Below are 27,968 nucleotides of genomic sequence, written 5' to 3'. Positions count from 1 at the left end.
CTCAGCCTTACACACACAGCCAAGCTACCCCAGGTTCACCTGATAGTGCTGTGGTCTGTGCACCTGTGGGCATACTTTCAAGTGAACGGGGCAGCACCGAGTTATGTAACCAGCTTTGTTACAGCTAAAAGTACAAATAATCGGTGTAATTAGAAACAGCTCAAGATGAAATACAGTATGTCACCCTCACAAAGGGCTGTGCAGGGAGGGGAGGGACAATGCCTAGGGTTGAGAATCAACCTTTTTCTGGCTCAGAATAACTGGAGCCCTGGGGAATCCAGGGCCAGCAGCCCATGTCCTTCACGAGGCAGGCACCAGCGTGGTCAGAGCAGCCTGCCTCGGCATTCGATAGCACCACAGCAGCACAGGAGCTCCTTGCCCTCCACGCTGCCTACCTCGTAGTTATAATCCCAGGTCAGTTCAGTCCCGGCTCGGATCCTCCTGAGAAGAAAGGGAGGCATGTGTGTTATGAGCTAGCAGAAGCAGTTGCTGGCCTTGCGGCCGGGAGATTAGGGCAGCTCCCAAGGAAATATGTGTATCTCTGCCAGCAGACACAGGGCAAAGCCTATTCTTGCTCATCCGCGAGATCTGTGCCTTGGCAGCGCCACCAGCCTCGACGGAAGATAAGCAGTTCACAAGCTTTGCACGGAAGCAGCCTATGTGACAAAAGAGGTGGGTGGGGAGAGGGCGGCGTAGCCAGAGGCTAGGAACCAAGACTTTCCCTGCTACTGCCAGAGTGGTGCTGCATTTGCTCTTTTGGGGAAGACTCTGGAAAGCCAGAGAAAGTGAAGGCTGGTCCAGTGCATTTCCTTATAGGATGCTGAGGCAGGACGGTCTAGCGGTTAGACCCCAGCCTGCAACCCAGGAGACCTGGTGCAATTCCTTGTTCTGCCACACGGACAGACATTTTGGGCCTCAGTCCTCATCTGTACAAGGAACATAAAAGCGCTGTTCTACCTCCTTAAAGAGCTGAGGTGCGCATGGGCTGTAAGGGAGACCACAGACGTACTTCAGAGATTAAGCTTCACAACCTGTGAAAGGTGCAATTTCGCCAACCATTAACTGGCCGCACTTTCCCCTGTCCAAGAACTGAGAACGTGCAGCTCCCAGTTACTTTGGCAAGAGCTGGTGCAGCAGGCCCTGGGGGGAGACTCCAAGGGCACAAATGGGAGGTGGGGCTCTGCTCTCACAGACTTTCAAAGGCAGCTGGGTGCCTAAACTGCACCTTGTATCTTTGAAAGTCTCTCCATAAATCATTTGCCCAAGCTCATAATAAGCCAGGGTCTGAGCTAGGAAAAGAACCCAGAAGCCCTGTCTCCAGCAGTTGCCCTATAGCCAACAAAACTTCTCAGACTGGGCAGTATCAGATCACTTACTTGCTAGCGAAGAAGGCAACCCAGGGGAAACGGAGATCATGCGTGTCCACAAAGACATTCTGCACAAACAGGTTGGGGCTGCAGCTATGCTGTAAAGGGACAAGAGAAGCCAATTTGTGACCAGGCACTTGCGGCAGGCAGGGAACAAGCAGACTGTGGGATGCAGTGGTCTTAAACAGGTAGCTCGCTAAGTAAGCCACTGAATCAGATTTAAGCCCATTGAAATAGGGGTTACTATTGTCTTTCCACACACACTACATGGAATAAGTCCCAAGATTTAACAAAGTGATATTTACTCAAAGGGATGGCTTTTGCATCACGTTCTGGCTTGTAATATATAGAGAGCCCGCAGTGTTTGTACTGCGTGTATTTCACACTTAGCCTCCACCGTCAAATCTTGCATTTCCACCCCCCACCCAGTATCAAGAGCGAATATGCTCCGTTGTGGAGCAGCTTCTTTGACAGGTTTCACTTCCTTGCTAAGCTGGGCTGGAGCTGAGCACAGAGCGACAAACAACAGGATCCCGTACAAACCTAAAGCAGATGAGCCTCAGGTTAACGTCCACCTTGAAATCACAGAAATACAGGGCTGGGCGGGACCTGGAGAAGTCAAGTCCAGCCCCCTGCACTGGGACAGTTCAGTAACAGATATCTGAAGTGACACCGAACTCAGGCCAGTTCCTAGCAGGTGCCGACTGAACAGCCCCCAGAACTGGCAGTCACTGGTCTCCAGGGCGAGTAAACCCCCAGGACAGGGCTCAGGGTCGCAGTTCAGCAAAGGGGGAAGTTGCATTTGAGGCCAGATTCGGACTCACAAGGAGACCTAAGAAGTGAAACTCCTATGCAACGTTTGCTGAAATCAAACAGAAGCCGAGAACCAGACAGCACGGTTGATGCTCCTAGAGGGGACACGCACAGCACCCTTTGCAGCACTGCCTGGGAGAGCGCGTAAGAACAGGAAACTCACATTGAGGTAACGGCCGAGGTTCCCTTCGAGTTTGGCATCAATGATATAGCAGGACTCTTCGCCGTCATAAAACTGGCGGGTGTTTTTGCGCACTGGCATGTTCTCCCCCTTCTCAGCTGATGCCATGTTGGTTGACTTTATGGCAATCCCATGAGTCGATTTGAGGGCAAAACCCCGTGTGGACTTCACTGCCACTTGCCTTTTAACGGGGCCTGCCAAAACAGAGAGAGAATCAACATGCGGTGTCCTCTCGCTTCCTTAAAGGGGTCTACGACAGTGACGTTACCGTGGGTAGCCGGGGAACTGAAATCAGCTCAACTCAACCAGCCCTGCCTGCTAACAAAAACTGTCCTGTTTCAGCCAAGACTTAGACCATTCAGGATTCAGCTTCTAGAGCTGGGACAAAATCTTGAATCCCCTCTGAAGCTGGGACCCAGGAGTCCTGGGCTCCCCACTCAATGCCAGTCCATGCCCAGAAAGCCACAGGAAAACAAATTGCTCTTTCTTCAGAATCTCAGGCCTAAAGTTTTCCAGACTGAGGAATAATTTTGGGTGCCCATTGTGAGGTATCTTAAGAGGGGTCTGATTTTCAGGAAAGGCAGAGCACCCATCTGAAGTCAGGTCCCTTTCAAGTCTCTCAAGTTGGGCACCAGTCACTTTGAGAAACTTGAGGCCTCGATCAGAATTTAGTCTGTAGTCAGCTGCACTGGGACCAATGTTATATGTAGATACGGTTATTCTGCCCAGGGCACTAGAGACACACTTACCATCACGTTATCAACACCTCCTGTGGCTTCTGAACACAGTTTCTCCTCCTGCATCTGCCCTCTCTACAGAGCTGCCTGTTCAATCCCATTATTCCTTAGCAAAATGCCACTGGCTGCACCTACCTAGACCGGAAGAGGAATTCTTTTTATCGTCGATGTCCTCCTCCTCTGAGCCAGAGGAAATCGTCTGGATGTCATCACTATCATTCGTGTTGCCCTGTGCTTGTCCTGCTGCCGGCTGGCCATTCTCCCCCTCGCTGTCCGTGCTACTTGACAGCGTTAGCACATCCTGTAAACATGCACATATACCAGCGGCTCAGAGGGGCTGCAATGCAGGCCCAAACCATCTTTCTACCTTCTCCAGAATGCTGCTAAAGCCTCTGAGGATGAACTTTTCTTCCTCCAAGGAGCGGAGGGTAAAGACTGTGCCTTTCAGCAACCATCAAAAGCCCTTTCATTCATTAAAACTTCCGATACCCTGGGGAAGTCATTTTAAATACACACATGGAAAAGGCAGGAACCGAACCCAGGAACCCTGATGAACAGGCCTAGAGACTTCAGAAAAATGTCTATAGCACCTTTTGGCTTGAAGACTATTTGGACAGGAAGGATTTTAGCCACCCAGATGTGCAGCTAACAGCGCAAAACAGCACTACAGTCCACAGTTTATTAAATGGGAAAAGAATAATTGTCAGGCTGAAACTGCAGGGGGAAATCTGAGAGGCTGATTAGTAACTCCAAGGTGGGATTTGACCAGAACACTGGGAGATAACACCCCGTGCCTTACTGCGTGAAAAAAGTTCTTTAATGACCACTAATGGTCAGAACTTTGCTTTAATCAACTTTTACAACAGCTGCCTTTTTTATGTTCTGCAATTAGGGGTCAATGATGCAGAAAGTGTTTTGATTAAAGACGACCCCAAATTCAGTGCCCAATGTTGTATGAACTATGACACACACGAAGAGCTAAGGATCACAGAACACACATGATCGTCTGCCCAACCTGGAGTGAACACTCTCTTACAAAAAGAAATAAGTCAAGAAGAGCCAAGATCCATCCACGTTCGCTGGAACTGCAAGAGATCAACTACATGGGATAGGTCTATCTGACCCCAACAGAGGCTCAGTGTCCTAGGGGAAGGCATAAGGAAACGTACAATCCCTGTCAACGTGCCCTGGGGACAATTCCTTCTCAACACTAATTCTGGCAATCATCTGAAAGCCACGCACGCAAGAGTCCCCACAGCAGAGTCTCTCACCCAATTTAGACCAAGTCACTACAGCTGCTTTCCCATAGCGAGCCAGAGTCTTCAAAACCCAAATACAGGTTCCTGCAATTCAAAGCTAACCCTGGAAGGCCATAATTCCAAGGAACTAGCAATCATAATCCACTGGACCGAGGGTGGCTCTTAATCAGGCTGGAGCGTGTAAAAGACTTGAGTTTAAAGAGGGCCTCACGCCAGCCTGCAGTGCAAACCGAAAAACCCGCAAGGCAAAGGCCAGTCTTCAAAGATCAGGCCCTAAAGCATGATTCTTACGTCAGCTGCTTGCTGGGGAGGAGCCAAGTGCCTTTTGCTCTGATGCATGATGGTCTTGCTTGGTGGCCTCCGGATCCCCTCGAGTTTCATGGGGCTCGGATTATAGCCATACAGCTTGCCTGTCTCGGATGCCCTGGAGGGAGCAAGAACAAAACAAGTCACCCACACGGTGTCGTAGCCAGCTCCCCACCCTGCCTAGGGATCCTCAGCAACGCACTGATCCCAGGAGAGCTTCTAACACAGAACTGGAGCAGGTAAGAGACGGTCACACCTGACTGTAATTTGTTAATCTAGCCAGTCCAGTTCCATGGCCTAACATGCACGGGCTTCACCAGCGTCGGTAGTAACGCAGCAGCTTTCCCAGCCCCTTCCGTTGGCTACCATGGCCCTCCCTCACTGGCTGCACACGGAGGCCAGCCTAACTACCTGGGAGGCATCTACACACAACAGTGCTTGTGGCAGTAAAGGCAGCTAGAGCACACTGGTGAGCTGCAACCTTTCACTCAAATTCCAATATTTCAGCACTTACATCGAAAGCTTGTTTGGCTCTTCAGATTCCTGCAAAGTGAAAAACGTAAGACAGTTAACACCTCTCCTGCAGGCTGCATTTCGCTTTCCATGAATAGATATCTAGCGTCTGAGACGTAAAGTACCGTAACCACTAGCCGCAAGACCCAGGTGCTATGAACAGAGATGCCCTGGGGACTGGTTTCCACTGGCTATACCTTCATCTGGGACTTTCCGCAAGGGCTTAGTTTTCAATTTCATTTCCATAAAATCCACTCACCCTGCTCAGCCCAGGTTTAAATCTGTCCTCCAGGGATGAAGTGTCATATTGTAAAATACTTAAACTTCCCACAGGAGACTATTCCCCAGTCCAATGGATCTCACTGTTCAATCTTCTCCTAATTTTTCCCTTTCTTACTGCCATCCCATTCCTTCAATTACTAGCCCTTGGATCACTCCAATCACTCACTGCTTCTACCCTTTAGACAGCTACATTCCTATTCATGGCCGCTTAGCTAAGTAATTACCTTATTAGGTATTATGTAAATTAGTACTTGGGTCGTTGGACACGTCTCCACTCAATGGTGCAAATCCCTTGAACGAGTTGAATGTGTGTGCTGGAGGAAGGACGGTCTAGCACAGGGATTCTCAACCTTTTCCTGAGGCCCTCGCAACATGCTATAAAAACTCCACGCCCACCTACAATAACTGGTTTTCTGCATATAAAAGCCAGGGCTGGCGTTAGGGGGTAGCAAGCAGGGCAATTGCCTGGGGCTCCATGCCACAGGGGCCCCCATGAAGCTACATGGCTCAGGCTTCAACTTCAGTCCCAGGTGGGGGGGCTCAGGGCCTGGGCTTCAACCCTACGCAGCAGGGTTTCGGCTTTCTGCCCTGGCGAGTCTAATGCTGGCCCTGCTTGGCGGTCCCCCGAAACTGCTCAGGGCCCTCGGACCCCTGGTTGAGAACCACTGATTTAGCTGAGGGGGCACGGACCTGGGACTGAAGTCTTGGGCTCTATTTCTGGCTCAGTCACAGCCTCCCTGTTTGACCCTGGGCAACTCACTTGCCTTCTCTGCACCTCTGTTTTCCCATGCATGCAATGGGGATGCTTCCCTACCTCACATGTACCAAGGCAAGGTCAGCTGTACAAAATGGCACAGTAGCCTAGCTGAACTCAGCCTTGGGATCCAGGACTGCTCTAGTGGCACAGCTGGTCCAGACATTCCCCTTCTCTGCACCTCATCTATAAAGACGGGTGATGATGCTCCATCACCCCAGTGATGGGGAATGCCACGTACTTAGAGAATCATCACAACTGCCTCTCGCTTACCTCCTTCTTCTGCATCTTCAAGTCAGCATCCAAGCCAAAAGCCTCCTTGCCTCCAAGCCCAGAGGTGGAGGGCTTCTCCCTGTCACCCAGGACTTCTACTTTGCCTGCCTTGACCTCGCTGGCCTCATTCATCTTGAACGAGGAGGCGCTATCGTTGTCCTGGAAGCTGTCCGACATGCTGTTGGAGCTCAGCCAGGAGGCCACTTTGTTTTTGGAGGTCTCCTCGGACACAGGCAGTTTACAGGCGGTGGCCACGGCGACCTCGTCGTGGCTGATCTGCCTGGTGAGGCCGGAGTCCTTGGAGGCTGTCTCAGACAGGCCGTTCTCCTTCTGGCCCCGGGTCTGCCGGCGAGTGGCATAGCTACGCCACACCGAGCTGGTGCTGAAATCCTCGTCCTTGCAGAAGTTGTCATCAGAGCTGTCCTCGTTGGACTCTTCCTGCTCCTCGGTGCCGGTGTTCTCTTCCTCTTCGTCCTTCAGGTCCACGCCGCTGCTGTCAGAGGAGCACTTGGCATCACTTTCGTAGCCCTCCTTGAAGTTCTCCACACTCTCAATGTGATCCAGGTTGGCAAAATACTCGTCCCCCATCTCCAGCCCTTCTTTGTCGGCAAAGTCGTCTGTCAGGATTTTCCCTGGAAAACGAGTGCGGCATGAACTTTTGTGGGTGTGTTACCCCTTCAAAAGTAAGCAGGCCTGGGCCTACACCCAAGCTGTTCTCTGAAAACAAAGCATGCTATGCCTGTGGCTAATCAAGGGGGGTTAAAACAGCTTGGTGGGCCTAAGCGGAGCCTGGTTGACCCCCAAATCAGAGAGCAAGAAGTATAACAGCAGCTGACTAAGGCCGGTGGAGAGTTTTCCACTGAAGCTATTTTTCATTGGATAATTGGGTTTTGACTCAACAATTTAAGTGGGGAAAATTCCATGGAAAAATTCAACTTTGTTAAAAAGCCCAATACCAGAAAACGGAAAGAAAACTTTTCATCTGAAATGGCACCATGGGAGCTGAAGTTCCAGACCTTCACGTCCCCATTCTCCTCTATCTGCCGGGGCCCCAGAGGGACAAGATCTCCCACAATACAAGTGCAAGCAAGAGGAGAGCCCATGGTGTGTCATGGGAAATACAGTACAGCCAGGAAGTCCAGCCCATAGAGCGTGCAGGCTCTGAGGCATCATTTCCAACCAGCCCTAGTGCAGAGCTTCTCCGGCAGATCACTGAAACAAGCTGTCGTGCCAGCAAGGAGAACCCTGTTTTAGGCACTTTTTGTTTTGTTGCACTTTAATGACTGCATGACAGCCCTACCCAGCCAGGGACTCTCGGAAGAGAGGACTGATTAGCCAGAGTGTCCAGTCTCTATACTGGCCACGATATCTGGACTCATGTGGGCCAAGAACACAAGTTTGTATAAGAAACTAGCATGGAAACAACATCAACACTCAATTATTGGCCACCCAGTGCTAGATTGTTTAAACAAACAGGAAGCAGGGAGCTACGTGTGTGTAATGCTGCTGAATGAACGCCGCAGGGGAAGCCTTCGCTCTTGGCAAATGCTTCACTTCCCAGTACTGGCACCGCAGTCACCGTGGTTTCTGCAGTTCCTCGTTTACGGGGAAAAGCAGGGCTTAAATTGCAGCGCGTCCTTAAATGAGCTGAACATGCACGCGAGGAGGTTTGTGACAATTCTGTTAAGAGTCTGAAGTTTTGTAAAAAGAAAACCTAATGCCAGTGTCATTTTACATAAATGTTTGTTTGGTTTAAGAAAGGGTAGTTTAGTATTTGATTTCTGGGACTGTTGGCGATAGCAGCGCTGTCCAGTAGGAGCAGACATTTCATAAGAGAGAGATCGGTGTTAGTCATGCCTCATTTTAACCAAAGGACTTGCAGGTGGATATTCAGTACCACTGTGCCATGGCAGCTGTACCTGCATAAATGCAGACAAAAGAGCCCTTGGCAATATCATCAAGGCAGCGGATTCCCCAGCCTTTGTTCTGAGTCTTGAATAGCTGGAGTCTGACTTGGAGTCCATGTTGTACCAAGCGATTGGTGCACATGTTCGTGTTGCATTTGCATCTCTTGTTACATTCATAGACTCTGGGAAAGGGAAAGCAGATGGTTATCGCTGCAAGTTTCAAAGCCCAGCCTAAGCTCTTAAAACACCACCAAACAGAGTTGAGGCCAGGCCACTCCGTTTGCTTTTGAATCTTGCCATGTTACTTTAGCACTGCCTGGGTTTTGTAGATGTCGTATTTTGACAAGTGGGGAAATCCCAGCTTTCAGCTGTAGAGGGCACATAGCATTGGTCACACTTGTTACAGAAACCGATTTAAAGCCCGCTGAGGACAGTTTTAGAATATCAGGGTTGGAAGGGACCTCAGGAGGTATCTAGTCCAACCCCCTGCTCAAAGCAGGACCAATCCTCAGACAGATTTTTGCCCCAGACCCCTAAATGGCCCCCTCAAGGATTGAATTCACAACCCTGGGTTTAGCAGGCCAATGTTCAAACCACTGAGCTATCCCTCCCCCATTCACAGCTGAAGAGCACTGGACCTATCCCTATTAGAGGCAGAGGTGGACAGAAGTCCAGAGGTAACCCTGTCTCTGAAAGTAAATCGCTTGCCATAAGATGTGAGTGATTTCTAGTGCTGTACTGGGGGATTTGAGACACCCCGCAGAATAAGGCTGAACCGCTGTAGAATGAAATAATGCATAAATTACTTTGGTGCAGAAGCCCCCAGCTTTCTCCAAAGCATTTGTGTTACTAATACCAATAAATAAATCAGCAGTAGGTTGAGAATTCAGGGACAGCATTACTATAAAAAATAAACCTCAACTGCCGTTGACTTGTCGGTCCTCTACAATTTAGCAACTGTTCTACTGTGCCCATCACCATGGTACCCGAGTGCCTTCCCTTAGAGCATTTAGAAATGTGACTGACAGCTAATGCATTGATTGCATTCACCACATTCAGCTCTGCAATGAATCTGAGCAGGTTACAGAATATCCTGCCACAGATGCTGAACCTCTCCCTCATGCCGTGTCTAGGACCAATTTGCCATGGAGCTGTAGCAATACCTTGGGCTTGTACAGTCTAATCAGAGGTGCTGAAAGTGCTTTACGGCAAAGTTTGTTTTGCAACAACACATGACAGGAAGAGTTGCACTATAGGGAAGTTTCTTGGGGGCAGGATGGTGCACTGGTTATGACACTAGTCTGGGACTTGGGAGACCCAGCTTCAATTCCCTGTTTCATCACAGATTTCTTGTGAGACTAGGTGAAAATCATGTAAGCCCATGCCTCGGTTTCCCCATCTGTAAAATAGGAATGATGTCATGCCCTACTTGTGGGTTTGGGGTTTTTTTGGTTGAGAATAACTACATTAAAATTGTGAGGTACTTGATGACTACAGTGATAAGACCCAGACATGTCTCGTCAAATGCCAGGAGTTAGCAGAAGAGCCAGGAACAGAACCCAGGAGTTCCGATGGGTGCACCTACCTCGAGCGACCGTACTGGTCTCAGAAATCCAGTGTAACGAAAGCACAGTGCCACTCTACTCACCCTGTGGGGAGGCACTCCTCCAGCCTCTTGTGCTGGTAGCCAGAATTGGGGTTGATCTGCCCACCGGGGGTGCAGCCTGTCGCTTGGACTGTCAGCTGGTGGCAGGCACATTTCGATCTGAAGTCACAAATCCCGCCCCAAAGATTGATTTTACACCAGTTTTGCGAGAGAAGTCACAACTTTCAAGTCACATACACATGAGGGGGGCTGAACATTTGGGACTCTCGGTAAACGGTGCCACAGCCCCCGCCCCTACTTACTCTGATGGCAGGTTACCATCCAACATTGGCTTGCAACAGAGCTCCTGTCCCGCTGCACATGCACAGATGACTTGAGCCACACTGCAGAGCCACCGTTTACCCCAAACATTTAACGCTGCTTCCCCAAGGAGCAGTGGATGCAGGATGCTAGCCAGGAGCAATCCTGAGGCAGTGAGATCAGAGCCATAATCTGAGACTTTGGTACACGCAAAAGAAAAGAGAACAAACTAAATGCTATTGTGGGCTGGATCGTGGGAACCCCACACTCAAGCGGCCTCCAACCCTAACCTGCCCTTGCACAAGGGGAAACCATTTCTGAGAATCGGAAAAAAGAGGTGGATTTTAGAGTACTCAGGAATCGGCTGAGAAACAGTAACTTAAGCCTCAACCTTCCGACAGCAGTGCTACTGCCACACTTCTCTTATATATAAAGCATCCCCTCTGCTGCTGCTGTCCGCTGGAGGCTCAAGCCAAGTACCCTAGAATTGGGATCAGTGTTCTCCATAGGGAGCCTTTGAGATTTGCCTCCTTACCACCACCCACATACTACATGTAACCAAGGCTGGAGCTGGTAACATTCAGGCCACGCAGCAAGACCTATTTGCAGAGCCTCTTCTCAGTGTGTGGCCCAGAGATGTGAGGAATTGCATACAGAGTCACCTACTTGTCTCTGCAGCCATCTTTACAGTCACAGCCCACGAGGAACTCCCAGCTGGTGTTGATGTAGACTCCTTTCCCTGGGATGCGCTCCTTGCTATACGCCACCTGCGGAGGAGGGGTGGTGTCTATCTCGTTGACACAGGACAGCGGCACGTCCTCCTTGCCTTTGGTGATGTCTGCAATGTAGTAGAAGGGCTTGTAGGGCTGGAACTTGCGGTCCACCAGCACGTAGGGGTCTAGGCAGAACATCTCCAGGAAGAGGAAGTCGCAGTCCGTCTCAAAGATGTAGCGTTCGATCTCCTGCATGGTGCGCAGGCACAGCCCGCACGGCGTCTTGTAGATGACGTGGAAGCCCATCTTGCGGTTGACGCGGCGGCGGGCAGTCATGCGCCGGAAATCGTAGAGAAGCGGGATGAGGAGGGGGTTCTTGCTGCGGTACTGGTCACTCCGGATGGGGCGGACCCGTGACAGGCAGGCGTAGCTGCAGACGTGAGGCAGGTAAAAAAGCTTCTCCATCGGGGCCCGGTATGAGGGCTCATTGGGCACCCGGTCCATCATGCCGTGGAATGGCTGCACTGAGCTGCTGCCTGGCTGGCCACTGGAATAGCTTCCACTAGGGAGAGAGGGACAGCAAATAAGATACACTAAGGATCCTTCCCCCGGAGAAAAGCAACACCAACAGCTTGATTTGGCACACGAAGCCCTCCTCGGAGACACCGTCAGACAGGTTCACAAGGGAAGCACCACTGAGCAAAAAGCCGCAGGGAATATGGGAATGACCCTATGGTGGCTGAGGATGGACAAGATTTTCAACTCTGTACTGGGAGCTGCCTAGTCCACCTGCACCACCGTGAAGAGCGATCAGGGCTTTTCATTATTAGGATTACCACAGCACTTAAGAGCCATGGGCATGGATCAGGAGCCTAACATACTGGGCTAGGGGTGGCCAATGGAGCCACATGCGGCTCTCCGGAAGTTAATGCAGCAGACCCTCGCTACAACGTGCGCCTATGTAGTGCGGATTCTTTTAGAACGTGGTCACTGCCATGGCTCCCAAATGTAAATATTTACATTGGTAGTCATGGTAACGCAGTCCCTGCGTTAACGCAGTCCCATGCATGGATACCGATTCCCGCCTTCTAGTGGGGGGCCGGTGTACGCGGTTTCTTGTATAGAAACAGACTCCGGGGCCGGAGCTACAGGTGCCAACTTTCCAATGTGCCCGGGAGGGGCGCTCACTGCTCGGTCTCAGGCCCTGCCCCTATTCCCCGCCTTCCTACCTCCTCCCCTGAGCCTGCTGTGCCCTTGCTCCTCCCCCTCCAGAGCCTCCTGCACGCCATGAAACAAGTGATTGGGAGGGAGCAGGAGGTGCTGATCAGTGGGAAGGAGGTGCTGGGAGCCGGGGGCGGGTGTGGGGGAGCTGACGTATTACTGTGGCTCTTTGGCAATGTACATTGGTAAATTCTGGCTCCTCTTCAGGCTCGGGTTGGCCACCCCTGCATTAGGTGCTGCACGAAATAGCAGTCCTGTGTAAAATATGCACAAGCCTAGGGATTCTGCAGCATGCATGTTAAAGGCAAACCAGACTAGAGCTCGCTTACCGATACTGCTGGTTCACTGCAGCTTTTCCCATAGGAGGAGTTTCACTTAGGACAGGAGAAGCAGGCGAAGAGTGCCCAGACCCCACAGAGCCAGGACGGAAGGACGTGCTTTTCTTAGCCACTTGCTTTCTGGACTGAGCCAGCTGACTTTCGGGGCTTCTATACAAAGGAAGAAGAATGATGCACGATTTCAAGGCCAGATGCTCACGAGTGGCAGGGGTTAAAACAGAACTCAGCACCTAAAACACTATGAAAATTCGTGATCCTGCTCACTCCACGGCACAGCTCAGCCCCCTGCTGCCTGCCAGAAACAAACTCAAGCAAAGATTTTCTGTGTGATGATATAATCCATTCAACCCAATAGGATATGTACACTATAGGAATCCCAGGCTGAATATAAAAACTACATTTTAGAAATGCTGTTGGCATACAGGGGATTTCTGGGGAGTGGGGTGGGTGCTTGAGAATATTACACTAACTTCGGAGAAACCTGGACAGCTAAAGATCCCTGGGCTGGCAGAAACAAAGCAGAACCCTTGGGATCTGTATTGGTGGCACTTTTCAGCATCAGTGAGAAATTAAAAAGTGGCCTAGTTGTAATGCTCTCTTTACCATCTTAGCTAGCAGCAAGAATGAGGGGAATATAGGTCTCCTCCCTAGACTGAGCTGTGTGACTCAATTACAAAAGGGAAGCCCAACTGCTGAGTGAAGTAGAACATCTGTACCAGAAGATGCCGGGCGCTCAGAAGAGCGCAATTAAGTCTCATTCTTTGTAGAGATGATGGTAGTTTCCAATCCAAATTACACACCGACTGATGGAACACACCACACATGAAACCAACCATTGTATATCAAAGACGGGGGCGGGGGGGAACAGAGGGGCAGAGGGGCTACATTTATATAAAACAAGTTCTAAAATCCAGGACCAAGAGAAATGTTTGTGAACACATAAATCCAGGGGAAAACGGCTTGAAGAAGAGACTGTTACTTGCAATCCCAACACTGTGGCATTGCACAAGAACCTGAAAGTGAAAAACTAGAAATCAAAATAAGACCAGGCAACGTCAGTGAACTAGGAGTACACAAGACACCACAGCAAAAGATGCCTTTTTTTTTTTTCAGTTTTAATAATCTTAATCATAATCTTAAAACTCTTTATGAGTAGGATTTTTAACCCAACCACGTCCCTTTGAGCAGCAGTGATACTTGAAGTACGGAGTCTATGTTTAATTTATACTAGAAGCTATCGTCTTTGCAGCAGTTTGCCACACGAAAGGCAAAGGGGCTTAGAACAACAGCTGTAGTCCGAGCCACTTATCTGCAACTATGTGCTTTGAAGACAGGATCTTTAAAAATAAATAAATAAAAATAAAAAAAGATTTAAGATTCCAGAGTGTCTTGCAGCCACTGCAATGACTGTTTTATAACAGAAGAGTGCAGATCGGACAGCGAGAGGGAGTCTTTATCCTGCAGTTTAGCGTAATAGACTTCTATCAGTCTACGGGTGGTGCTGCTGTTTATCATTCCTGCAGCCTCCTCAGTTGGAGCTACTTTAATGGCAGCAAAGAAGTCCTAATCTCGTTCTGAGGATGTGGCCCTGGGACCGGAGAATGAGAAGCCAAACTCTGCGTTTTTCAAGGTGGAGAGGACACCACTTGAGAGTAGGACTCTCGCCTTGGCTGTGAAAAGAGGAAGAATGAAACTACAGCTTGGATTCACAAGCCTTGGGAAAGCGTTAGGGTTAGAGTGGTGTGGATTCTCTAGTTGGCCCCTATGTTCAGGGCAGAAGGATTTGTATTACACTGGCATTGGGGGCTGCAGGCAGTGGCACAGACTGTGTTACTTGCATGCTGCTACGTCTGGAAAGAATCTCGTGTATAACGCTCAACTTGCTGCACTGGTTCACTACAACTTGGGCACTTCTTATCTCCCTTTTCCCCATGCAAAGTGGCACAGTCACAGCAGAAAACATGTAGGCAGGGTATCATGCGTCCATAAATTCTGATGGGAAATCCACAGTGGTGACAAAAGTGAACAGGGACAATATCTTTTTCTCCGAGGAAGTTTATCTTGAAGTCCCAACACACATGTTCAGGAAATCTTGCATTCTCCAACCCACAATCTCCATTGCAATGCTGCTTCTCTCCTTTGTCAAGTCCTCCTCCGGCACTAGGATGTGCCTCTGACAGCGTCCAACTCGTGCCTCTTGCAGCGAAAGGTGCGTGTTGGATTTTGTTGGCGATTGGCCTGATCAGGTCTGGTCCATGACCATCAAGACCAACCAATGATTCTGAATTCTCAGTGCCTTGCAAGTCAGTGAGGTCCATGAGCCCGTCAGTCCAAGTTGAGGAATGCAAAGCAGCAGGGGGCCAATGCCTGGATCGTGACATGAGGGAGTAATTCAGAGAAGCAACAAACTTTGTAACTTGGAAATACATCAAGTGTGAAGCATTAGGATTGAATAAGGTCAAGAAGGTTTGCTCAATGGGTACTGTGGTGTCAGCCTCCCCGCCCCAAGATACTCATCTATCAGCCTCCCCACACTGGAATTAAAACAATTGTGCAACCAAGAAATAAGTCAAGTGATGGAAGAAACCCACACCAGAAGTCTCCTTCCCACAAGAAGGGACGGAGCCAGGAACAACTAAGAGCTGGAGCTATTTGGTGCAGCAGAGAGGGAAAGCAGAGAATTAATAAGATACTTACTCCATCTCAGCTGGCTGTGGGGAAACAGACGGTGCAGCTACAGACATTGCTTGGATTTGTTCTATAGGTTTAAACTGGGTGCTGGTTCCTGTTAAATCTTGTGTGTACTGTACTACGGGCCCTTTGCTCCTCACAGCACCTGGTGGAAGAGAGAATCTCTACTTCAGCCAAAGATTTGTGAATTAACTATCATCATCAGGGGTCGGCAACCTTTCAGAAGCAGGGTGCCGAGTCTTCATTTATTCACTCTAATTTAAGGTTTCACGTGCCAGTAATACATTTTAATGTTTTTAGACGGTCTCTTTCTATAAGTCTATAATGTATAACTAAACTATTGTCGGATGTAAAGTAAATAAGGTTTTAAAAATATTTTAAGAAGCTTCATTTAAAATTAAATTAAAATGCAGAGCCCCTGGACCAGTGGCCAGGACCCAGGCAGCGTCAGTACCACTGAAAATCAGCTCATGTGCCACCTTCGGCACGTGTGCCATAGGTTGCCTACCCCGAACTACATGATATTGGTAGATTCCAGTTACCGCTCACAGAAAAATATCTAATTGAATTCTGAACAACAGATTGTTCAAGAATCAAATCTATTCTTTGGAAAGACTTCAGACGGACAACCACAGCACTGAACATCTAGCAAACAGCAACGTTGCAGCTAGTGGGAGATGTGTAGACTCAAGAAAGGTTAAGTCCCCATTAGCAAAGTTAAGACAGCAACAATCCCATTTTCTAGTGCTGCAAGACACCGGTGTTGCCAATTATCTCCAACAGACTAGACTCTTAATGCAACTGATTTCCTTGCCAAGGCTTTAAACTAGTGAATGATGGGCCAATCTTGTAGCTCTGATTTGGTCAATGCTTCCATAGCAGTCCTGCCTGAGAAAGCAGTTTAGGTTCATGCCCTGAGACAGACACTTGGGGGAGTGACATACCAACATTGGGACGAGTCCTCATCTGCCCTCCTTGTTTCTTTTCCAGAGTGGAGGCCGTGGAGGTTTTCATGCTGAACATAGGCTCCAGACGCGTGGAACCGCGGTAAATCCATTCACAGCGTTTGTCATCCTGCGGCAGAGAGAATATTGTAACAGCATCTGTCTGAGATTCAAGACAAGTATGTGTGTTTAGGGTGATGACACGACTTGAAGTATACATACAAAAGTGCATTAATGTTACACAATTTCCACAGTGTATTAAAACTCAGAATTTAAAAATCATAGAGCACTAAGTGTGCTCTGAATCACACAACAGGACAAGTGTGTCAAAAGCGTGCAGAGGAGCTTGTGCCCTAGAGGCACTGCATGTACAATACAGAACAGAGAGGGTGAACTTTTTACAGCAAGCAAGGGAGGGAGACTCGTGCAAAGGAAAGGTAGAAGATGGCAAAGTTGGCAAAAGATACAGTAAGCAGGGGGAGTAAGGATTGCATTCTGAAGGGGAGGAGTAGGCATTTTCATTTAAATGATGGCCTTGCAGGTAAGGCACTGGATTGGTACTCAGGAGACCTAGATTCTGTTTCCGGCTCTGCCACCAGCTCCTTGGGGGATGCTGAGCAAGTCATTTCCCTGCGTCTCAGTTCCAAGAATAATACTTTGTTGCCTTAAAAGGTGGTTGAAGGATAAATTGGTTAGTGTTTATCATCAGGATTTCACATACCATGAAGGCCACACAAGGCCTAGATAAGCATGGAAAGAGACAGGACATCAGAGATGGGAGTTAAGGAGAGGGAGGGGTGGGGAACAGTAGTGTTTACTTTCTGTACTAGGACAGCAAGACTATTACTTAAGCTTCTGGTCAGTTTCACATCAGTTTTCTCACACTAGCACAGTGCTCATGTTTGGATTCAAGCCCCGGCTGGGAGGAGTTTACAGTCAGAAAGCAGCCAAAACAAAAAAAACTTCCCATAGACCATTAAATAAGAAACAAAACCCGTGTTATCTATTTCAATTTGAACACACACATCTCTGCTATACTGAGCCTAAAAATGAGATATTTTTGGGAGCATCTACGTGACCTAAGAGCCAAAGTCATTTTTGAAAACATAACTTAGGTGCTTTGGAAAATTTGACCCGCTCTTATTTTAACAAAAGTCTCTCAGGTGGCATCTCCAAGTCAACCTAGAGCTATCGGACCATGTTCCAGGCAGAATGGAGGAACTGCCAGCCTGGATCAGAGCTGAGGCCCATTTAATCCTGCATCCCATTTCTAACTGTGGTCAGTAACCAATACAGCTTTTAATTCACTTTCTATGGCAAGGAAGCTCATTTTGTCCGGCCTGACCTACTGGAGAAGGGAAGTCCTCAGCTCCAGGTTGGAAATATCTCAACAAAATAAACCCAAGCTTCCCCTGTTCCAGGGGTAGGGGATGCTGTCATACCAGGAAGAGGATTTTGACCAGACTGCCATCCACTTCCTCCACTCTGGACTTCCACCAGGTCCCTTCCCATTCTGTTTTAATCAGTTGGCCACTCTTCAGCAATACCATGGGACGGTTTGGGTAGGCACTGATGTACTCCTCTATGAAATCACGACAGGAAACGTCTTCTATGTCTTCCCAGGTCTTCTTTACTATTAGGAAAGAAAAAAAGGAGAGACAGCTTTTTCAAAGATCTTCTCTGCAGCCTCTCTGGTGATATTCCAGATGGATTTTACGTTAAACAGACAAGACAACAAAGACAGTCTAAAAGACAATGAGCGATCATAATAGAGCAATTACTGTAATGCAAATACTTGTAATAAAAAAAAATATAAAGTGAGCCCTGTACATTTTGTATTCTGTGTTGTAACTGAAATCAATATATTTGAAAAGGTAGAAAACATCCAAAAATATTTAAATAAATGGTATTCTATTATTGTTTAACAGTGTGATGAAGCAAGATAAATTTTTTTAATCGCTTGACAGCCCTAGTAATAGTTTGATTGTTACGCTCTGCAGCTTCTCGTGCACAGCAAATCTTTCCAGGCAATGCGTTTAATTCCAATGCTAGGACAGAACCCAGCTAGAGCCCTAGCAAAGCACAGGAGCGTGCAAACAGAGAACTCACATGGCCTGCAGATCGGGTATAGTTCCGACTGAGTGACGTAAGACGCATAGCCATCATCGAAGAAGATCAGGAACCTGGAATTAAAAGAGTGGCAAAGGGGCCATGTATTTAATACAGCTATGAAGCTGCCTTTCATGATGAGAGTAGTGCTCATGAATGCAGCTGAAGACACCTCACCACAGCCTGTTAGTATTACCATAGTGCCTCAGAGCCCAAGTCATGGCTAGGCACTGTACAGACACAGAACAAAGAGATGGCATCTGCCCAAGAGAGCTTGCAATCAAAGTTAGCCGATACTTCCACCCACTTCCAGGGGGGGTGAGGAAAGGAGAAGCAGCGTTTCCTTCAGAGAGGCCCCAAAGATTCCCCAGCAGTGAGGAGCAACAGCAGGGCAGGGATCCCAGCCAGGATTTCTTCCCAGCCTTGGATGTGAGCATGGCAGAGAGAGGATCCACCCTCCCATTCGGCAGTACAAAGCTCTCTACCCCAAACAAGGGCCAAGAGCAGAAGAAGCCGCAGTCAGAGCCGTTCCCACGGACAGGGCTTACTCCCCAGAGGCAAAAAGCACCCCCTAGCAGCACCTCTGCACCCTTGGAACACTGACATCAGAGCGTGTGCTCCACAACAGATGGTTGGCCTTCGAGTGGCATCCCATCCCTAACCGGAGCATACACCCAGGAGCGAGGAGTTTATTTTCTAGGCAGTTCAGATAAGCAGAGGGGCAGTTAGAAACAGTTTCTCTTGGGGGGGAGGGGAAGAGAACAAACAGGAACAAATCCCTGGAATCACGTTTTCCTGGGGACAGGGGCTATGGATTTATAGAGTGGAACGTGGTAGCTATTTAATGGTGTACAGTAACACTACACAACAGTTTTAGGACAACAGCATCTAGTTGAAGTTATATTACAAAGAGATCACTGATCACCTATAAAATAAGTTGTATTTGCAATATAGCCTCTGAACGCAGTTAATTTTAGATAGTTAACTATTTGTTGCACACAGCTTTGCACCATCAGGAATTTATGACAGAGTCATGTTTGATTATTAATCTTCTCTAAGGACGATTCAGCCTAAACCATATTTGAAAGAAAGAACCCTGCCTAGTTAGATGTAGATTTGTGTATCCTGTTTTAGGCCCTACAATCTCTTTTCCTTAAGGGCTTCTCAAGGGAAGGGATACTGGTAATGCTGCTGGTCATTAATACTTCTGTGGCCTATATTTCTCCTCATAGTGTTTTAGGACAACAGTTGCTTTGGGCTGTGCGGAGACCAAGGGTACATGTCTACACTGGAAAAAAGTGTGTTCTTAACTTGAGTTAGCTAACCTGGGTTAAAAAACAACATTGAAGACACAGCAACTCATCTTAACAGATCAAATTAAGGTTTACAGGGAGCATGGGGTTAGACTCTGGCAACTAACCTGAGTTAAAAGCTGAACTGCAAAGCCTTCACTGCTAGTTAACCTGGGTTAGCTAACCTGAGTTAAGAACACACTTTTTTGTTGTTGTTATTGCAATGTAGACATACTCTAACTCCCTGACCCTGTAGCAGAGAGTTATGGCATTAGCAGGCGTGATTTGACTATCTCAGAAGAAAGTTGCACACAGAATAGGAATTCTGACTGTATGATTAGTGGAATGGGAACGCTTCTCAGGCTATTAAGCATCAAAGATCCAACCCACTTCACTAAAGAACTGGTTCACCCAGATTAACAAGGTTTAGAATCTGAGACCCAGTCTCAACTTCCCCTATAGTCTTACTATTCTACATATACCTGCCCCTGAGACTGGGACCACCACTACGGAGGAGGAGGTTTTTTATACCTCAGTTTATTCTTCATGTTCGGTGTTTCGGCCACAATACCAGCGTAGAGCCAGACTTGATTCCCATCCTTGTATTTGGCCACGACCCGGCTTCCGACATAGAGCTTCTCAGCAGAGGGATGATAGTCATACGCAATGTGATTGCCAGAAAGCAAACTCTTCCCTTTGTTGTCGAATTTCACTTTGAACTTCTTACCAGCACCTGAAAGGCATTTTAAAGAGGGCTATGGTCATTGAGAACCACGTCACTTTACACTGAGATCCCACTACCAAAAAGAACCTCAGATTAGATTATAAAGCCAGAAGCGACCATTGCAATCATCCAGGCTGACTTCCTGCATAAAACACAATCCTAGGACTTCCCGGTACTAATTACCCTTTGAACTAGAACATATCTTTTGGCAAAAATATCCACTCAAATCTATGACTCAAGATAGAAACACATAAGAGGAGTTTAATTCAGAAGATTACTAGCAAGACTATGTCATTTATCATTCCCAGTTAGAATATTTTGCACTTATCCAGCATCTTTTCATCCAGTGATGTGAAAGCACCTGGACATTCAACCTTGGCACCCAGTGAGACACACAAGCATTATGCCCTTTTACATGGGGGGAAGCCAACAACTGTGAGGAGATACGATTTGCCCCACCATCCACTCCGTGATAAAACTAGGACTAGAATGCAGGATATCTTGACAAAACTCCTCTGTTTTAAACAAAGAGCCCATGTTACCTCCAAGTGCTTTTGCAAATATCCGAGCACACAATGTCATTCCATTACTACTGTTAACGCAACTGCAAGAACAGTTCCAGTAGTAAAAACTAAACAGACGTTTGGGGAAAATATAAACCCTTCTACTTCAGAATATAGAACAACCTCCAATGGGGGTCAGGAAGAAACTTTTCCTGGGGACGGATTATCCCACATTTGCCTCCTGCAAGGTTTCTTACACCTTCCTCTGAACCACTCTTTATTACACTTCCCACAGACTCCATGGGAGTCTCCATCTGGTCCTCCACAGCCTGAGGAAGAGTGGCCCATTCTTGAGGATGCCCCTTCACCAACTTCCCATTCCCCTTCACCAACCCACTTCTCCATGTCACATGGAACACTGAACTGTGCTTCCAACCCGAATCAATACTCACAACATTGTCGTCATCCTCATCTGGGATTTCGATCACTTCCCTGGGCTTGGAAGCTGAGTCCACATCTTCAGAGCTGCTCTCACAGTACTGAAGGCCCGTGAATAGATGGATGACTATTCTGGTCTGGTACAATAATTCCTATGTTCCTAACAGCATCGTTTTGCCGTCTCAAGGACACAAGTTCTTGAGAGAGACAAGATTCCAGAGTCTGACCAACCCTGAGCTAAGCTATGCTAAAATGGAAGGTTCGGGCACCCTCCTCAACTTCAGGTATTAGCAACAAGAAAACAATAACCAGTTGACTGGCACCGATCTTTAGACTCATTTTCACCCGAAACAGGCAGCTCTGATCCATAGCTGATGAGGAGAGCAAAGGACTATGCACTGAAACTCTTAATCTGAAGGAAAGACAGGATGGCCTTAAGAATATGGAGAGCTCAGATATGGTGACATGCAGCAGCATAAAACCTTAAAATAGCATCTAACTTGTAGGTAGCAAGTTCAAAGCCAGGCCAGATGGGAGTGTAGTTGCCACTGCAAGTCAAATAATGTTTTAATCCAAATCTAGCTGACAAGGCCACAGGGCAGTAAACTGCACTGCTACTCCCCTTGCCGTACTTGTTCTGCGCACAGAAAACTGCAAATCTGGCACATGTTGGTCACTAAATTCACAATGACCCTTAGCATGTTGCATTCACCTCGAGACACGGCTGGCTAGTTTACAGCCAAGAATGTGGGCCTCACTCACCTACTGCCTGGATTGCAATCAAAATTCCTTTGTGCCATGTCTTGGTCCTCTTCTTGCCTAGGATACGCATACCAACCACCAGGTCACCGTCATTGCTGAGGTCACCCCCAGCAAGTGCAGAGCTCACCTGTTGGGACACGCCAACAGAGCTCGGTGGAGAGGACAACCCATCTGCCCCAGAGAGAACAAAAGATAAATCAGAAATCATTTTTCAAAGCAAACTTCTTACCTATGTAACTAAAAACCACTTCAGCTTAGAGCTGGACAAGCCAGAAACCTCACTAGCTTTCCATCCCTGATGCTATTTCACTCAGCCTAAGCTAGTTAGTTTCACTTTCAGGTTCTCACGCTCCAGCTCAGCGATGTTTGGGTGGCTAACCCTGAGGGCTAGGTGCAAACTAAGCCCTTTAACAAAAACACAATGTTACGAAAGTGTCGCTATTACTATGAGGGTTTGGAAAAGATTGTCAAGAGACAAAACCTAAACTTGGGACACAAACCACCCGACAGTTCCTTCAAGCAGACAAGCAGCGGAGAAGAGACAATGGTCTTTCTGTAACATCCTAGCGATGGAATACTGCAATCCTCCCAATCACTTTCTATCTCAGAACAGCAGTGACCTGTCTCTGCTTGAGATAAAAAGCCTGGGCACATGGCTAAGCCAGTAATGGAACTGCTCTCTCACTCCCCCACATACAAACACACCTTTGTGCAGGTCCTGGGCGTTTGTTTTTTTGTTAACAGCTTCCATAAATTTCTGAACATCTTGAGCAGACTTCCTCATCGCAGCCATGGCTTCTCGAAGCTACAGGGAGGGAAGAAGGAGGTAGAAATGAAGACACTTTTCAATATAAAATTAGGTTTTTTTGAGGAGTTGCAACTTCAACATGATTTGTTTGTCCTACAAGTTTGTCAAGGAAGCATGAAGAAGCTCAACAAAATTTAAGATTGGCAGTTCTCCAGAGCAAGGAGTACCTTTTTTAATGTTTGCACAGCGCCTAGCACACCAGCACCCTGACCGCTACTTGTAATACAAGAGTGCATCACAACACAAGTCTTTTCCAACTCACCAGCGTCTGATCCTTTGAGATTCGGTTACTTGTATCACCTATATTTAAATGAAAGGAAACAGAAAAAGCACTTGAAGCTTGGAACTGATGCTGGAAAGGAGTTTAAATCAGACCACAACCTCCTCCTGCCAAGACGCCAAAGCAAATGGAAGGGGGGAGAGGAAAACATCCATTCCCAAGGAGAAATACAATTTAGAGTATCATTCTTTTACACATTTATTAGAAGATCCACTCTGTTAACCCAAAGATTTACATTGGTCGTTGGAGTGGGCCACTTACGACAGGTTTCACAGTTCTCATGAAATGCAGCCACCTCTGAGGTGAAAGGCACCAATACAGAGGGATAATTGGCACACAGGTGTTGGGGTCAACAGGCAAGGGAAAGTTTAGGGGTGGAATATCTGGACAGGCCTTAATTCTTAAGAGCTATGGAATGTTTAAAATCTATGCAGGTCATCTAGAGTCTTTACTTATAAGGACTCTCCCAAGAAATACACGCACAGTAATCTTAATGGAACTCATTTTATATACCTAAGAATGACTGGAGGGACATGCCAATCCTTCTAGGATTAAAACGTGTAGTTCCAAGAAGTCCTGCTATTTCAAACTTGAGGCTTTATACCATTAAGCCATCCCTCTTCAAACAGGAAGCCCTTGTAAACAGAATCTCAGGATAACTAAGGGCCACATTTTGAGCACGTACAACACCCAGTGATTTCAGTGGGAGCTGTGAGTGCTCAGGATCTCAGCCCATGACCCAAATTTTGCCTCATTTTTTGAGGTGAGAGGATTCCCCAGGATCCCCTCCCGTTTCACCCTCCTTCTTCCCCACCAAAAAGCTGTGTTTTGGGATGGGTTAACTAGCCCTTCTGGCTGTTGAGTGCTGGATGCAGCTTATCTGCACGACTCCTGAGACAGCAGGAGAATGGGGAGAGGAGTGTCATTTGACAGCTTCCCAATTTAACTCCTTTCAATTCAGGGAACAAATGCACAGACTTTGCAAGTACCACTCTTTATTACACTTCCCACAGACTCCATGGGAGTCTCCATCTGGTCCTCCACAGCCTGAGGAAGAGTGGCCCATTCTTGAGGACGCTCGTTCACCAACTCCCCATTCCCCTTTGTATTCTTTCCAGGGATACATTTTCATCTCCCCCACCCTTCACCAACCCACTTCTCAATGTCACATGGAACACTGAACTGTGCTTCCAACCCGAATCAATACTCATAACATCGTCGTCATCCTCATCTGGGATTTCGATCACTTCCGTGGGCTTGGAAGCTGAGTCCTCATCTTCAGAGCTGCTCTCACGATACTGAAGGCCCAGCTTGGAGTAGAGATCTTTTACCAGTATCTCGCATTTACCAATGGCTCTGCAGCATATTGGGGGAAAAGAGGGGCACAGAGAAAGCTCCAAGATGAGTACAGCTGTACCCCACTCCTCCCAGGAGGAGGAGGTTTTGCACAGGAGCACCTGCTACATTAAGGGGTTACTCAGCAGTTGCTCCCATCTCTAGCACTAAGCAGAACTGTGACTTCACCTCAGTAAACAAACCATAATTAGGGGTTGGACAAACTTTAACCTGAAGGACTCAAAGCCACGACAGAATGTGGCTTTGCACGACATACACACAAACAGGTAAATAACCACACAAAGTTAGTGAACACTACTGAAAACTTGCCCATACATCACACTGAAAATCAGTGGTAGAGATGGAAATAGAACCTGAGGGCTTGTCTACACTACTGTGTGGGGTTGATCTAAGATACATCACTTCAGCTATGCGAATAGCATTACTGAAGTTGACGTACTTAGATTTACTGACCACGGTAGCTTCACTGTGGTAAGTCGACAACAGACGCTCTCCCACTGACTCGCTTGCGCTCCTGGTTCTGGTGGAGTACCAGTGTCGACAGGAGAGTCATCAGTGGTTGATTTATCGCATCTGTACTAGACTAGACGCGATAAATCAACCCCTGCTGGATCAATCACTGCACGCCGATCTGGCGGGTAGTGTAGACAAGCTCCGAGACCCAATTCCTTGTTCCAGCATGCTCCTTGCTATCTCCACTAGCTCACTGTTCAAAACAAAGCTGCCACTGCAACTGTGCCCACCTTGAAGCATCATCAAAGAGCTGGTCGACATACGCAACTTCTGCTTCTTTCTGTTCCACGCTCTTTTCCAGCTCTTCCAGCTGCTGTTTCCGCTGCTTCACACACTCAAACTTCTCCAGCTCCTCATCAATGAATTGCTGGAGCTCTTCCATAGAGATCCCCAACTCCTCCATCACTTCTTGCTGCAACTCTGTTACTTCTGGAGAATCCATTTTTGCTAAAACCAAAGCAATAAAGAAATATGAGACAACATGCAAGGTTTCAAGGTTTTCCTCACACACTCCGTAAGCCGTAGCACATGTATTTTACCACTATACTCTCCTGACTGCAGCACAAGGCCTCATAAGCATATGAATATAAAAACAGTTATTCTGGGTCAAACCAAAGGTCCATCTAGCCCAGTATCCTGTCTTCCAACAGTGGCCAATGCCAGGTGCCCCAGAGGGAATGAACAGAACAGGTAATTGTCAATTGTTCTATCCCTAACAGGTGTACATGAAGTGGTGCTTAACTTGAGTTGACTGAACATTTAGATGGAATCAATAAAATGTTCAACATAATTTCAAATATCACGCTTTTTTCTTGAAACAAGAAGCTACACTGAATAGGACTATTCAGAATGCTGCTTCCAATACACCAGCAACAGAGGGGGAAGCAGGAACACAAAGCTCGTTTTTCCAGGTAATTTTGTTTTGTTTATACAGAACCTTTAAACCAAAGTATCTATATTTTGGGTTGCTGGAAGTGGTTGTAAATGAATTAGGGGGTTGAGGGGCCCTAAACAGATGGAATTTCAGTTTGGACAAATTCTCCAAGCCTTCTGAATTTTCAAAGTTTACACTTCACCATCCCTAACAACCCCCATCTGAGACACTGCTGGGCTCACTCCCATGCTAACACAAGTTCTACTTGCCTAACCAGAGAGAAAAAGATAACATAACCCCTCTGTTGGCATCCAGTACCCCAAGCCTACGTACATGAAAATAACCCAAACCTGCTCCCCACGCATCCATCCATGTAGAGAACATGGATCACAACATCTAGATCCCTGCCCCCCGTTTCCTCACCCAACACCCGCTGGCTGCAGCTCCTCCAGCCACACAGCCATCCCTCCTTCCCACAACTCCTGGCTTTCCCCCATGCCATTCCATTTCCTTTGCCACTTCCTGGCTCCAGATACCCTCTCATTACACCTCTAACCTGATATAACATGAATTTGGATGTAACGCGGTATAGCAGCGCTCCAGGGAGGCAGGGCTGCACACTCCGGTGATCAAAGCAAGTTCGATATAATGTGGTTTCACCTATAACGCAGTAAGATTTTTTGGCTCCCAAGGACAGCGTTATATCGAGGTAGAGGTGTACTTTCCTGACTCCCCTGCTTACCCTCTGGTCCCATGGCTCCAGCTGCCTTCCTGCAATCATCTTCTGGCTCCCCAGCTCTCACCTCAACCCCTATCTCCAGGCCCCTTGGCTCCCCAAAGTCATCTTCTCTCCAGGACTCCTGGCTCTACCTCCATCATCTCCTGGCTCCCTGGCTCTCTTTCCACTGAATCTCTTAAGCCATCTTGCATCTTTCATCCCCCCATCCCGACCCACCTCTTATGCTTTTACCACTCAATCAGCTCCACCCTTATGTCCCCCACTCCAGCCCCCGTCCTACTCCTTGGTTGCTGCCTCCCCCATCAGCCCCTGGCTCCCCAGAGCCTCCCATGCCCCTTCTCCAGCTCATCTCCCCCCTGCGGGCTCCCCAACCCCCTGCCTCCAGAGACCATATGTCCCTCCCTAGTGCACCCCTGGATCACCAGACCCCTCCCCAGACCTCTCCTATTGCCCCCCAGAACCCTCCCCTATGTCCCTCCTCCCCCCAGACCTCCCCCATCGCCCCCAGAACCCTCCCCTGTCCCCCGACCCCTCCCCGTCGCCTCCCAGACCTCTCACATCGCCCCCCAGAACCCTTCTCCATCGCCCCCCAGAACCCTCCCCTATGTCCCCCGACCCCTCCCCATCGCCTCCCAGACCTCTCACATCGCCCCCCAGAACCCTTCCCTACGTCCCCCTGACCCCTCCCCCATCGCCCCCCCGACCCCTCCCTCACGTCCCCTCCCCCATCGCCCCCCCGACCCCTCCCTCACGTCCCCCCGACCCCATCACCCCCCCGACCCCATCGCCCCCCGACCCCTCCCCTACCTCCCCCCGACCCCACGTCCCCCATCGCCCCCCAGAACCCTCCCCTACGTCCCCCCGACCTCTCCCCCACCGCCCCCCAGAACCCTCCCCCACGTCCCCTCCGACCCCTCCCCCACGTCCCCCCGGGCTCCCCAGCCCCCGCCTCCAAATAAACACCCCTCCCCCCAAATCCCCCTTCCCGCCCCCGGGCCTGCAGCCCTCACCTCTCCCCGGGGGGGAGGGACAGTCTCCGAGGAGCCGCCTCCGGTACGGACCGGATGGGAGCTTACGACACTTCCGGGGACGGTAGCCGCGAAGCTCCAGTGAGCTCCGATTGAGAGCGGCGCGAGAGCACACAGGTGGACACTGCGCATGCGGTAACAGCGCCCGCTTGGGGGGCTCTTAATGGCTTGCGGCCCGTCAGTCTGTTTGGGCCGGTGCGCATGCGCGGGCTTCTCTTAAAGGGACAGGTTAAGGTTGCGAGGGGGAAGGTGACTTGCTCGAGGTCACATGGAGAGTCAGTGGCAGAGGCGGGCATGGAACCAGGAGCCTGCCCTCCCACACTTCCCAAATCCCTGC

General features: G+C 48.6%; 1 protein-coding gene across 8 annotated transcripts; it reads right to left on the bottom strand.

Annotated features, from left to right (window-relative positions):
* Nucleotides 1–130: 130 nt before the first annotated feature.
* SETDB1 (SET domain bifurcated histone lysine methyltransferase 1) lies at nt 131–27,727 on the bottom strand. 8 transcript variants are annotated; one of them, XM_030541913.1, is made up of 22 exons: nt 27,614–27,727; nt 25,221–25,437; nt 24,305–24,477; nt 23,104–23,141; nt 22,739–22,838; nt 22,034–22,204; nt 20,138–20,339; nt 18,315–18,388; nt 17,648–17,838; nt 16,206–16,368; nt 15,268–15,406; nt 12,562–12,720; nt 10,965–11,573; nt 10,041–10,157; nt 8,405–8,574; nt 6,486–7,117; nt 5,178–5,206; nt 4,649–4,781; nt 3,234–3,399; nt 2,344–2,555; nt 1,377–1,465; nt 131–441 (listed from the first exon to the last, which is right to left on the bottom strand). In XM_030541913.1, the coding sequence occupies exons 2-22, from the start codon at nt 25,430–25,432 to the stop codon at nt 324–326; spliced, it is 3,897 nt and encodes a 1,298-aa protein (XP_030397773.1). In that variant the 5' UTR covers nt 25,433–25,437; nt 27,614–27,727; the 3' UTR covers nt 131–323. The 8 variants fall into 8 exon arrangements, with proteins under 8 accessions (XP_030397773.1, XP_030397771.1, XP_030397772.1 ...); XM_030541911.1 differs by lacking the exon at nt 27,614–27,727 and adding an exon at nt 26,607–27,062; XM_030541912.1 differs by lacking the exon at nt 27,614–27,727 and adding an exon at nt 26,607–27,062 and having other exon boundaries at nt 24,317–24,477.
* Between the last annotated feature and the right edge of the window lie 241 nt (nt 27,728–27,968).

Source organism: Gopherus evgoodei, chromosome 24, assembly GCF_007399415.2.
Source record: "Gopherus evgoodei ecotype Sinaloan lineage chromosome 24, rGopEvg1_v1.p, whole genome shotgun sequence".
Classification (NCBI taxonomy): domain Eukaryota; kingdom Metazoa; phylum Chordata; order Testudines; family Testudinidae; genus Gopherus; species Gopherus evgoodei.
This window is presented reverse-complemented; position numbering and strand designations above follow the sequence as displayed.

What these genes read in the sequence shown, in the direction of transcription:
- SETDB1 (XM_030541911.1), bottom strand. An exon ending in TGATTCGGGTTGGAAGCACA is followed by an intron (nt 23,142 to 24,304) that starts GTTCAGTGTTCC and finishes ATTTAAATATAG; the next exon opens with GTGATACAAGTAACCGAATC. An exon ending in AACATGAAGAATAAACTGAG is followed by an intron (nt 18,389 to 20,137) that starts GTATAAAAAACC and finishes TTTTAATTCCAG; the next exon opens with GTTCCTGATCTTCTTCGATG.